This window comes from Bombina bombina, chromosome 10, assembly GCF_027579735.1.
Source record: "Bombina bombina isolate aBomBom1 chromosome 10, aBomBom1.pri, whole genome shotgun sequence".
NCBI classification, from domain to species: Eukaryota; Metazoa; Chordata; class Amphibia; order Anura; family Bombinatoridae; genus Bombina; species Bombina bombina.
In genome coordinates, this window is record NC_069508.1 from 149,519,329 (window position 1) to 149,533,477 (window position 14,149).

At 37.4% G+C, this 14,149-nt stretch overlaps 1 protein-coding gene across 5 annotated transcripts in view; it reads right to left on the minus strand.

Annotated features, from left to right (window-relative positions):
- The window catches only part of IL12RB2 (interleukin 12 receptor subunit beta 2), a 163,165-nt gene that overhangs the window by 28,384 nt on the left and 120,632 nt on the right, over window positions 1-14,149 (minus strand). For all 5 annotated transcript variants that reach the window (XM_053693381.1, XM_053693383.1, XM_053693382.1 and 2 more), the window contains 2 exons: window positions 13,563-13,656; window positions 10,327-10,417 (listed from right to left, as the gene is read on the minus strand). In XM_053693381.1, coding sequence (XP_053549356.1) covers window positions 10,327-10,417; window positions 13,563-13,656 — 185 coding nt within the window. The remainder of the gene's footprint in view (window positions 1-10,326; window positions 10,418-13,562; window positions 13,657-14,149) is intronic.

Sequence of the window (14,149 nt, forward strand, 5' to 3'; positions counted from 1 at the left end):
AGGATTTAAATAAAAACAGAAAACAGGAATTCCAAATGATTCTCTGGATCTGAGGGAGAATACTCTGGAATTCAGCCTCTAAAAATTCCCCTTAACAATGATGTGATGGCAGCCAGTTCTGTATGCCGCTGTGCCTAAGAAGAATTGGCACAATAGGACACCGGGAGTTTTCCCGGGCACAATAAAAATATAGGCAGCAGATACCCCTAGTGTGACAGTGTAGAAGTGAAGGCGCAAACAGGAAGAAGATGTAGTAAACAACCAGTGCCCAAATAGATGCTAACTTGGGATCAACAATTTTGCACCCCAAAAATGTTATGATCTAGAACATTCCTTGCTCTCAGCTCCTATACATGCATACAATACTTGAAGAAAAATTTACAAAACCTCTCCTAACAGCAAATCAAGATAATTAATAATGTACTGAAAGCATATTAAGCCAATTTACAAGTGGAGCGGTATTTAACGCTCCCACTCGAGCGCTAACTGCGCTAAAAGTAAGTTTTTTGTATACATCGGGTAGTGCTCATTTTATAAGTTGAAAGTAAAATGTTTTTGCTTGTGTGCTTATATGATGCCCGTAAAAAGCTTAAAGGGACAGTCAAGTCCAAAAAAACTTTCATGTTTTAAATAGGGCATGCAATTTTAAACAACTTCCCAATTTACTTTTATCCCCAATTTTGCTTTGTTCTCTTGGTATTCTTAGTTGAAAGCTAAAACTAGGAGGTTCATATGCTAATTTCTTAGACCTTGAAGACTGCCTCTAATCTGAATACATTTTGACCACTAGAGGGCATTAGTTCACATGTTTCATATAGATAACATTGAGCTCATGCACGTAAAGTGACCTAGGAGTGAGCACTGATTGGCTAAACTGCATGTCTGTCAAAAGAACTGAAATAAAGGGGCAGTCAGCAGAAGCTTAGATACAAGGTAATCACAGAGGTAAAAAGTATATTATTATAACTGTGTTGGTTATGCAAAACTGGGGAATGGGTAATAAAGGGATTATCTTTCTTTTTAAACAACAAAAATTCTGGTGTTGACTGTCCCTTTAAGCTAGAATATCACAAGCACATTAATGTATTCCCTTATAGAAGTCAATAGAGCAAAAAAAGTGGAAAAAAACAAACAACCTAATCACGCGTAAACCTTATTGCATTTTCTCAAATGAATATTTCACCTTATAATGTGTGCAATATGCACACATACACACACTCTCACGGGGGGGGGGGGGGGGCGTGGCTGGTTGCTGTGTAGGGGCGATATTTGGCCTGTCCAGTTAAGGCACATATGGAAGATCCCAAGCGTGAGTGAGCACTATGGTTAAATAATTACCAGTATTGCAAGCTTACGATATAAATTATGATACTGTTTACTAACACAAGGGATCCGATCTACTCATAGGTTCAATTTGAGCAATTTATGGCATTTTGCAGAGCACAATGTAAATAGATAGTGGTGGGAATAAGATCCACAGTACTCCTCTTGTTTTTCTTTTACACACATGAGCAATGACTGACAACCTTACACTTATTGATTTGTTTGTAACATAGGTTGACGATAACACAAGGGTTGATTGTATTTATTTTTATAAATGTTAGATTGTTTGGGAGGATAGGTCTGAGGAAGTGGATTGTGTTCCCCAAAATGTCACTATCAGAATAAAGAATTTATTCACTTGAAAAGCCCAGTGAGTGCAGATCTTCTAGAATCTTCTATGTTGTGTGTGTGTGTATTTATATATATATATATATATATATATATATACATATATGTGGGTATATACATATGTGTGTATATACAGATATATATATATATATATATATATACAGTATATACACACACGATTATATATAGGTATAGATATATAAAGATATATATAGGAATATCTATTTAAAAATACTTAGAACATATTCTGCTATGTGCCGAATATTGGAATGTGAAATATTTACAGTAAATACATAGTTAAAACTTTTATTAAATAGGAATATTGCATAACTATGCATTTACTTGTTTTCATCTACTTGACTGCAAAGGACTCCAATGCACTTATATATGTGTTTATATGTGTATATATGTCTTGTCTGTACATATATACACATACACATATAAATATATATATATATATATATATATATATATATATATATATATATATATATATATATATATATATATATATATATATATAAAATCTATAACCAGCTAGTGAGGATATGGGTGGCTAGGGACAGGGCACCATTTGTATAATTAATTGTGGTGATCCTGGTGCAGGAAGTTTAAATAATTAAATTGATCAAAGAGAGCACTAACAGTAAACCTAATCCTGCAACCCCCTATTAAGCCAATCAAATACAAAATGAAAATGATGAAGCCCTGAGAGCGATCAGCTGTGGGGTGAAACGCGTGTAGCTGTATAGACACACTATGAGTAACTAAATAGTGTGTACATTTTCTGTTCACTGAGCCCATTCCACTCCTCTGATTGAAGGGACACTTTCTACTTGAACTGTATTTGTACCGATATTCATACAGCACAAATTTGCATCATGTTTTTCCTGATTATGGGACGCCAGCAACACCCAGCCCGTGACATCGTGAATTGGAGGCAGACACACAGAGTCAGTGTGGTTTGGAAAAAGCCGGTCCTGGCTTAAGGGGTAAGAAGACCTGCATGTTAACATATACCAAGTCAGAGCTGGTGAGTCCCTGCGGAAGATCTGGAGGTCCAGTGATCTTGGTCTCTAGGAGGACGGCTGGTCTGTTTACATGCTGTAGTGATTTTATACTGTGAATTTCCTGTCACTAATTTATATATATATATATATATATATATATATATATATATATATATATACCTCCTCTGTGTATCTGCACTCACAGTTCAAAAGTGTCTTCCACCAGGGTGCAAAGACAATTTATTTGTAGAAGATCAAAGCAGGGACTGCACTCACTGGATTTAGAAAATGAATTAATATTTATTAAATGGTGATGTTTCAGGCTTTGCAGACCCCTTCCTCTGGTCTGAGGAAGGGGTCTGCGAACCCCGAAACGTCACCATTTAATAAATATTAATTCATTTTCTAAATCCAGTGAGTGCAGTCCCTGCTTGGATCTTCTACAAATAATTTGTCTTTGCACCCTGGTGGAAGACACTTTTGAACTGTGAGTGCAGATACACAGAGGAGGTATATATATATATATATATATATATACACAAGTACTAAAGCCCGTGTACACGGGCCATTTTTTGCAGTACAGCGGTCCCACCCCTTGCTCTCTCCCCCCCTATCTTTTGCTCTCTCTTCCCCCCTCTCTTTTGATTTCTCTCCCCCCTCTCTTTTGCTTTCTCTCCCCCCTCTCCTTTGCGCTCTCTCTCCTCTCTTTTGCTCTCTCTCTCCTCTCTTTTGCTCTCTCTCTCCCCTATTTTGCTCTCTCTCTCCCCTCTTTGGCTCTCTCTCTCCCCTCTTTGGCTCTCTCTCTCCCCTCTTTGGCTCTCTCCCCCCCTCTTTGGCTCTCTTCCCCCCCTCTTTGGCTCTCTCCCCCCCTCTTTGGCTCCCCCCCCCCTCTTTGGCTCTATTCCCCCCCCCTCTTTGGCTCTCTCCCCCCCCCCCCACCCTCTCTGGCTCTCTCCCCTCTTTTGCTCTCTCTCCTCTTTGGCTCTCTCTCCTCTTTGGCTCTCTTTCCTCTTTGGCTCTCTCTCTCCCCCCTCTTTGGCTCTCCCCCCCCTTTTGCTCTCCCCCCCCCCCCTTTGGCTCTCTCCCCCCCCCCTTTGGCTCTCTCCCCCCCTTTGGCTCTCTCCCCCCTCTTTGGCTCTCTCCCCCCCCCCCCCCCTCTTTGGCTCTCCCCCCCCCTCTTTGGCTCTCCCCCCCCCTCTTTGGCTCTCCCCCCCCCCCCTCTTTGGCTCTCTCCCCCCCCCTTGGCTCTCTCTCCCCCCATCTTTTGCTCTCTCTCTTCTTTGGCTCTCTCTCCTCTTTGCTCTCTTTCCTCTTTGGCTCTCTCTCTCCCCCCTTTGGCTCTCCCCCCTCCCTTTGGCTCTCCCCCCCCCCTTTGGCTCCCCCCCTCTTTGGCTCTCTCCCCCCCTCTTTGGCTCTCTCCCCCCCTCTATGGCTCTCTCTCCCCCCTCTATGGCTCTCCCCCCTTTGGCTCTCCCCCTTGTATGTTAGTTTCAAAAAACGCTTTTGCGGAAAGTTATCAATATGACAACTTTTCTTGTACGAACAGTTCCCCTACCATTGCCAGGTGAGACACGTGCACGGGCATCTCAGAAGCACTCAGCAAGTCGTGCTTCAACTGTGACATCTTGGATGTGATACTAAGCATGCGCGTGCACGTTTCTATTTTTCCAACAAATGTTTGCAAAAACCCTGAATGCACTACCGTCATATTTGGGTAATCTGTTCCTTTAGAATTTGAGCGCAATGAGTGAGTTGAACCCAAATACACTCATTCTTTGCAGGTAACAAAGTAACTCTCCAAAATCGTGTTATTTTACGTCATTACCGTCTCAGTACAGGTCTGTATGCGACCATATAATACGTCATCCTTATGTCATCTCTGTGTACCGCCCCAAAATATATCTGCTTTCAAATTCTCACGCACCGCCTTCCTTACGTCAAAGTATGGATACGTTTAGTCCCCGCCCCTAGTAACCGTCAACTGTCTGTCAAATGTAGGGTCCCGCCCATATTGTCAATCGTCAGTGTGTCAGCTCCTTTTCTCCACCTCGAGCATGCGCATCTGGCTGTCAGTGTAAGTGTTGGGGGGCGTGCCGTTGATTTTCCTGTCAGTGTTAGGAGACCGAAGCTGGTATTGGGACTTACCGTGTGGCCCCCACTTCACCTGCCGGCCCGAGCGGTCATGCCCTCTGACTTCATCTCCCTGCTCAGCGCCGACCTTGACCTTGAGTCCCCGAAATCCCTATACTCCCTCGCGACGCCCAGCCACGTCCCCATCGCGACGCTCCCGTCGGCCACGCTCCCTGACACTCCGCTTCAGCCTTGCTCTGTGCTGAGTGTCAGGATACAAACGGCCAGGTATGTTTGTCACGTGCAGTCTCTGCTGCGCATGACTGCATCTGACAAACATACTTGGCCTTTTATTATATAGGATATATATATATATATATATATATATATACACACACACACATACATATACACATACATATGTATGTTTTAGAGAAATATATGTATGTATCTCAATAATTAAAGTCTGTAGCCTGACTTTATTTTCTAATACCTGGGACCTCATATTTTTGAGCCCTTAAAACTTTTTTGTGCAATATTTTTATTTATTAGATGGTGTTATTATAAGTGTAACTGTACTTTGTAATGTATTTTTTATGAGTTTTGCAACACTTTTTTGTTTCGCAAAACAGTTAACCAGAGCTCTGAGGATGCTGTAATCATTGTAGTGTAAATCACAATTGTGCTCATGCTCATGTTAAAGCTGACGTGTATAAACACCCGCGATAAATCCCTTTTCGTAACTGTTAGCGTGCCACTCGTAATTTAGCCCTAATTCAGTTATTAGTAGAACGTCCTATATTCTTAAAACATGTTTCGCCATCTAGTGGTATAACATATGTACTACATTTAATTTAAATCTATAATAACATAACTAAACAATATTAACACAGGCATAAATATTTAACTAAAAGAACAATCAACTTATTATTAAAGTGTTATCTAGCAATTAGGCACGGAAATTATTTGTATCAAGAGTTGTTCTCACTAGGGGCCTGGTTCTCTAAAGCTCTCTGGTCTAGTGAGATTCTATACATTACCTTCTCAGCATTATGAGACCCCCTCTGTGGTTGTTTTTAAGGCAATTTTTACCTTGGGGTCTGTGTACTTCATTAAGGGGAGTTTATTAATATGCTTTATGTTAAGAAAAGATACTTACTGTACAATACAATGCTCAGTCAAATAAGCTGATGATTTTCTCAGCAAATTTTTGAGAATCTGGACCTAAATGTGCAGGCAGTTTATAGTCTAATGAGAGAGATAACTGAACTCTGATCAGTGATAGCTGCTTGGCTTCTCTAACTCCAGTGCAGGCTATTGTAAACTTGTAATTCCCTTAATGCTGCTGGGGCTGGAAATCACAACCCCCTTTTTTGTTGGAGGGTGGACTGGCAGCCTTGCATGACTTCAAAGGCACCCCTTAGGTTTCTGACCCCAGTGCTACAGCATACAGTAATATGATGTATCTCTCACCACCTTGTGGGCATTAGTTGGAGTTGCTTGCACTTTTATGCTAAATAGAGTCCCTTTCGTGTATCTTTTGCCCTTGTCTGTTGCAAAATAAATAATTAACAAAAGCATTTGTTACTTGGCAGAGTTACAAGTACACAATTTAACGTATTGCCAGGAGGATAAAATATTTAAATAATTTATGCAAAAACTATGTGTGTACAAATCCCTATACATCTTTGCTTTCTGGGATATTTCTAAATAAGTATAATATTTTTAACTTATAGAAAGTATAAAAACTTGAGATATGTACTGAGTTATTGAAGTACATTGTCAAGTTCAGAGATCCACATTACTTCTGGTATAAGAAGCAAATTATTCCTGTCCCTACTCAATTTGGAGTTCACAAAGGGTATATAGTGTATATAGCGCTGGACTTAAAATGCTTAGGCCTCCCTAATTAATGTCCTCCTCCTAGACAAAAAAACAATGTAGTGAATAAATTAAAACATTTTTAAGAAGCGTAAAGCGTTAAAGACAGGGATATCATTATATTATAGTAAATGGGGTTTGGGTTGAAAAAAAGGTAATAACCTTATATGAATAATATTTTGAAACCGTGTTGCAATGTCTTCCAATAAAGATTGTATATAATATTATTATATTGTGGTAGATAGGGTTTGAGTTGAAAAAAAGGAAATAACCTTATATGAATAATATTTTGTAAACTTGTTGCAATGTCTTCCAATAAAGATTTATACTTTGTATAATTAGTGTGTAAATTATTGAACCACTCCTGAACTTCTTAATCAAACAAAAGAATCAATCTTTTAAGAAAATATATTTACTTATAGTATTATTAAAAACAAAAATGTAATTTATAGACCTATAACAAAAATGTATTCATAGACCTATAACTATGATATAGATAAAAACAATAGTTAAAAACACAGTTTGCACTTAAACATTTTGGAAACAGTATATGGTAATCTGACCAAACTGTGCTTCTTATCTAGAAACTAATTTACCAATGATAATCTGACTGTCCATGATCAATAGCTGCTCTGTGCTCGAGATTACCTTTCTTGACTGTGCACAAGTTTCTCCAGATTGGAAGCTCCTTTTGTGTCTGACTACAGAATTTGATCGGAAACTTTTTATATTGAGCTCTGAGGGCAGGATTTATAAATGCAATTTTCCTAAAATTGCGCCTATAAATCTGCATATGACTGAATCCTCTGTTTTATTAATGCAAAGTGCGCCTAAAATTAGGCAAGTCCAACTATACGTTCCTCTCACTTTGTTCGCCAAGGTACATCGGTGCGCTTAAAAAAGAGTTACATTTGGTGGTTTTAGAGTCTAGAGTCCGCCTTAGCATTATGCCCAGTTACCAATTTATCTTTTTTTTTTGCGCCTTATAGTTCTCCATAGGTCCTGAGAACAGCATTAGAAATCATTATGTTTTTGAGCTCGTGTCATTTTCACATCTATTTCCGATGGAGTATTTTCTGATTCTAGCAGGTCTTTCTTTAGCTAGATTCATATGCCAAATATAGAATGGAAAATTGCTCCACAAAGAACCGGAAATTTTATTAACAATATGAATGTTATTATTATAACAAAGTAAAATTAAGAATATATTATGGTAACACACCAAAAATAATGTGCAAATTTGCCCCATGTAAAATGTAAATGTAATTACTTAAAGAGGGCGAAAAAAACCATCCTAAAAAAAACACGGGTTTGAAATGATGAATTTTGCATGGAGAAATGTATCATCATTTTTAAAAAAATTGTGCATAAATTAGGGAAACATGGTCAGGAATTAGGTTCACACAGCATTATCATCAGTGTAAATATTCTCATCATCATTAAAAAGCATTGTGTTAATTGTTAATGCATAGATGGTCAAGTTATTATGACTCATATTCATAGTTACTCGGTATCATAATGATTCATACATATGAGTATATCAGCCTCTTGAGTATGAGAGTAAGAACGTGTCTGTTTTGTACCAATGCACCCTTCACATTCCTATCTTAATTGCTAGTCATTTAAACACAAAATAGTTTTTTATTTTTTATTTTAACTCCTATAACTTTATTTCCTGTATCATTTGGATACTTAAACACAAACACAACACAAACATGTTCTACTGTTTGTCAAAGAATGATGTCATCAATTTTCTTGAATACATTTTGGTTTCATTTTCCTTGAAATGCTGAATAATTTCCTTTTCTAGATATTCATTAAAGAAAATGTGACAACTGTGTCTAAATTCATCCATTATGACTCTGCCACTTGTGTGCATATAAACCAGCAGAATTCTGAGTGCCTATGGAAGCACTAAACATACTGTAATTATGCTAAGGAAGCACTGTCATATATTTTAAAACATTTTATTTAAATTTTGAGAATAATGTCCTTTTAAGTGAACAGTATGCACTTCGGTCTCTGTAGAGAGAGAACAAGCTTCATTTTCAGAACTATTTTACAGCAAAACTGATTGTGTATATTGGAATATTCTAGATACATTATAATTAGTGCAAATGATCTCTATTTTCAACAGTTTAGTTTATTGTGCAATTCATTAAAAGGGACAGTCTAGTCCAAAATAAACTTTCATGATTCAGATAGAGAATGACAATTTTCTATTTTACTTTTATCACCAATTTTGCCATGTTCATTTGGTATTCTTAGTTGAAAGCTAAACCTAGGAGGTTCATATGCTAATGTCTAAGCCCTTGAAGGCTGCCTCTTCTCTCAGGGCATTTTGACAGTTTTTCACCACTAGAGTGTTTTAGTTCATGTGTGTCATATAGATAACACTGTGCTCACGTACGTGGAGTTCCTAGGAGCCAGCACTGATTGGCTAAAATGCATGTCTGTCAAAAGAACTGAAATAAGGGGGCAGTTTGCAGAGACTTAGATATAAGGTAATCACCGAGGTAAAAAGTGTATTAATATAACTGTGTTGGTTATGCAAAACTGGGGAATGGGTAATAAAGGGATTATCTATCTTTTAAAACAATAAAAATTCTGGTGTAGACTGTCCCTTAAAATGTACCTTTTTGCACTGCCATCTTGTGGTTATTTTGGGTATTTTTCACTTTCAAACAGAATGGAGATGTGCTCCTTGACTAATGACGGTACGACTTACGATAGTTTCACATCCCTTCATGTCCCATTATGCCTGATAAACCATCAACAAGTATTGATGCCCCAGTGCATTTTATCAGCTATTCTCAAGCATCATCAGAAGAGGGAGAAATTGATGACTTTAGCATCCCCATCATCCAGTGATTAATTTTAGTTCAATAATTTAACATTCTTCAAACGTTAATGGTGATTACCCATACAACCATTCTGTTTTTCACTTTTACTGTACTGTATTCAATAAATTACATGAGATATTCAGCACGTGTTAGATGATTTTGTTCTGAGCACTAGACATGTGCACATTGGTAAAATTTGTTTTGGTTCGTTTCGGACCGATTCGGATTTTTTCGAATTTCGGTTCGGATCGATTCAAATTCGGATACATTCAAATGTATTCATTTTGGATTCTAATTCATTCGAATGCATTTGGATGTATTCATTTTGGATTGATTCGTAAATTCAGAAGTTCGGAATGTGTAATGTTGATGCAGATGGCTCCAAGTTACACAAATGGAATTTTTTCACTGTTCTATCTCACTAAATATCACTAAATTAAATTGTTATACTGAATTGGGATTAGTCCATGGCCATTCGAATGCATTTGAATACATCCAAAATAATTCAGATTTATTTGTTACAAATGCATTCGGATTAGTTTAGTTTCATTGCTAGGGTAATTCGGAAATTCAAATCGATTTGAATCTTCGAATTTTGCAAATTCGTCCGAATTTAGATTCTGAACAAATCAAATTACACATGTCTACTGAGCACATTTAATTAGACTAAGCTATGATGTTTGGTAGGTTAGGTCTACTGTAATGTATTAAATGTAGTTTTGTCTTACAATGGGTTTAATCAGGATGTAACCCTTTTATATGTTGAGGATCATCTGTATATACACACATACATATCACTTTCAATACAGCTGAGATAAACAGATTCAGGAAATAGTAATTCATTGTTTTACCTTGTGAGTTGAGTATTCTTTAGCCCATGAGCAATTTGCTGGGTCGGGTACTGTTTTGTTGCACCAAATTTTGTAGAGTAATAACGGCAATCTAAAAACAAATACAGTCTTGTTAAAGGGACAGTCTACTTGATTTTTTTATTGTTTAAAAATATAGATAACTCCATTACTACCCATTCCCCAGCTTTGCACAAATAACATTGGTATATTAATAAACATTATAACCTTTAAAACTCTAAATTTCTGACTGTTTCTAAACATCTGCAGGCCACCTCTTATCTCAGTGCATTTTATTAGCTTTTCACAGCCCGACAGTGCTTGTTCATGTCATATAGATAACATTGTGACCAATCCCATGAAGTTATTTATTAAGCAACACTAATTGGCTAAAATACAAGTTTGTAAATAGCACTGTAATAAGAGGGCAGTCTGCAGAGGGTTAGATTAAAGGTAATCACAGTGGTAAAAAATATATTGATATAACAGAGTTGGTTATGCAAAACTAGGGAATGGGTAATAAAGGGAGTATCTATCTTTTTAAACAATAAAACAATTCAGGTAGACTGTCCCTTTAAATAAATATTTAATTACATCCAGACAACATAACCACATGTATTGCTGTTTTCAGGCAAAGCACAGGCACTATGAATGTTAACAGTGTAATTTACCCAGCAGATTTATCTTACAATAGATAATATTAGTTAGCTTATGAGCTGGAAGCAAACTGTCTTCTACCAGATATGCAGGCCTAGTAAAATGAATATTAATGAGGCAGTATGTATGTACAAAATGTATTTAGATTGCCTAGATTACGAGTTTTGCGCTAAACAGGGTGCGAAAATAACGCCAAAAAATATTCCATTGTTGCACTCTCCATAGCGCTACCATTATGAGTTACTGAAAAGCCTCCGAGGGCTGATTTGACATGCACGTGCACGCTTTCCCCCATAGACATCAATGGGGAGAAAGTGTTAGAAAAAAAAAACTAACACCGGAAGTGCGGAATGGCGATTGCTATAACGCAACCCCATTGATGTCTATGGGGGAACGAAAGTTACGTTTAAACCTAACATAAACCCCAAGTCTAAACAGCCCTAATCCGCCACCCCCGACATCGCCAACACAAAATAAAGTTATTAACCCCTATTGCACCGCTCCCCGACATCGCCGACACTAACTAAAGCTATTCACCCCTATTTCGCCGCTCCCCGACATCGCCGACACTAATGAACACTATCAACCCCTAATCCTCCGCTACCCGACATCGCCGCTACTAAATAAAGTTATTAACCCCTAATTCGCTGCTCTTTGACATTGCAACACCTAAATAAACCTGTCAACCCCTAAACCTCCGGCCCCCCACATCGCAAAACACTAAATTAATCTATTAACCCCTAAACCTAACACCCCCCCTAACTTTAAATTAAAATTACAATATAACTATCTTAAAATAAATAACTTACCTGGGAAATAAAAAAAAACTAAGTTTAAACTATAAATTCAAATCAGCCAATAGGATTTCAGTATCTCTCATCCTATTGACTGTTTTGAACAGCCAATAGGATTTCAGAAGCTCTCATCCTATTGGCTGATTTGAATTTGAAGAATCAAATCAGCCAATAGGAATGCAAGGTACGCCATTTTGAAACGGTTACCTTGCATTCAACTTCAGTGTACGGCCGTGACTGTATGAAGAGAACGCTCTGCACAGGATGTCATCGTTGTCCAGGATAGCTCCGCTCTGCGCCACCGGGAACAAGATAGAAGACGCCCCTGCGATGGATGAAGGTGTCGCCGCCTGGATGAAGACTTCTCGCCACCTGGATAAAGACTTCTCACTGTATGGATGGAAATGGATGCCCGGACTTCAGGAACCGTGAGTAGATATTCTGGGGTTAGTGTTAGTGTTTTGTTTTTTTTAGATTAGCAGCTTTGGGCAATTGTAAAAGAGCTGAATGCCCTTTTAAGGGCAATGCCCATACAAATGCCCCTTTAGGGGCAATGTGTAGCGTAGTTTTTTTTTAGAATTAGGTTTTTTATTTTGGGGGGTAAGTTGAGTGGTGGGCTTTACTGTTGGGGGGACTTTGTGTTTTTTTTTTTACAGGTAAAAGAGCTGTTTAACTTAGGACAATGCTCTACAAAAGGCCCTTATTTTGGGGGGCTTTTTATTTTTATAGGGCTATTAGATTAGGTGTAATAGTTTTTATTTTTGATAATTTCATTTATTATTTTTTGTAATTTTAGTGTTTTTTATTTTTGTCATTTAGTTTTTTTTAAATTTGTAATTTAGGATTTTTAATTGTTATTTTATTTTATTAGAATAGTAATGTTAGGTTCATTTATAGTTTAATGTTTATTTTTATTTCACAGGTAAGTTTTTATTTATTTAAATATAGTTATATTGTAATTTTAATTTAAAGTTAGGGGGATGTTAGGTTTAGGGGTTAATAGTTTGATTTAGTGTTTTGCAATGTTGGGGGCCGGCGGTTTAGGGGTTAATAGCTTTATTTAGTGGTGGCAATGTTGGAGGCCGGAGGTTTAGGTGTTAATAGGTTTATTTAGAAGCAGCAATGTCGGGGAACGGTGGTTTAGGGGTTAATGTATTTAAATAGTGTCGACGATGTAAGTGGGTAGCAGCTTAGGGGTTAATAAATTTATTTAATAGTTGCGATGTGGGTGAGCGGCAGATTAGGTGTTAATAAGTTTTAAACAGTGTTTGCGATGCGGGAGGGTGGCGGTATAGGGGTTAATAGTTAGTTTATGGGTGTTAGTGTACTTTGTAACATTTTAGTTTTGAGTTTTGTGAAACATTTTTGTTTTGCAAAATCCATAACTACTGCTCTCAGATGGCGGTATGGATCATTTCGGTATAGGCTGTAACGCAAGCATTTTAGCCGGACCGCACAACCTTTAATACACCCTATGAAATCCCGCACTCAAACGTCATTTTTTGAGTGCGGAATGGACGTTGCATTACAGGCTAAAATGCTTGCGTTACAGCTATACCGCCGCGACTCGTAATATGCGTTCCTGGCCATTCCACGCGCAATGGGCAGTTTTAGCGGTATAGCTGTACCACAAAACTCGTAATCTAGGTGATTGTTAATAAACGATACTCTGTATCCTGAGAGACAGTTCTGTGAGTCCACTACTATTCTATATGTGCTCAAGATTTTGTCTGAAATTAATTTATATCAATAATATCAATTTAACAATATGTTTCATTCTATACTCACTTTTGTTTTATGAATAGAACGCAGAAAATACCAAAGAGTAAAATTGCAGTGATAGTTACAACCACAATAATTTTCACGTAACCTTCAAATGAACCTAGAAAATAAACCATATTATAATTTAACAGATTATTAAAATGGACATAAAACCCCAAATTCTTCTTTCATTATTCAGATAGTATACACAATTTTAAGCAGCTTTAACTGACCTCTGTTATCAATTTTTCTTTATTCTCTTGCTATCATTTGTTGAAGGAACAAAAATGCAATGCTGGGAGTTAGCTAAATACATTAGGTGATCCAATCACAAGAGGCATAAATATGCAACCATCAATCAGTAGCTAGCTCCCAGATATGCTTTACAACAAAGGATATTAAAAGAACAAAGCAAATTAGATAAAAGTTGTTGAAAAGTTCATGCTCTTTCTGAATCAAGCTTAAAGGGAGATGAAACACAAAATGTTTCTATCATGATTCAGATAGAGCATAGATTTGTAAAAACTTTCCAATTTACTTCATTCTCTTGGTATCCTTTATTGAGTAACTTTACAATCTGTGTACATCACCTTGATTGAATGTGATGCACGAGG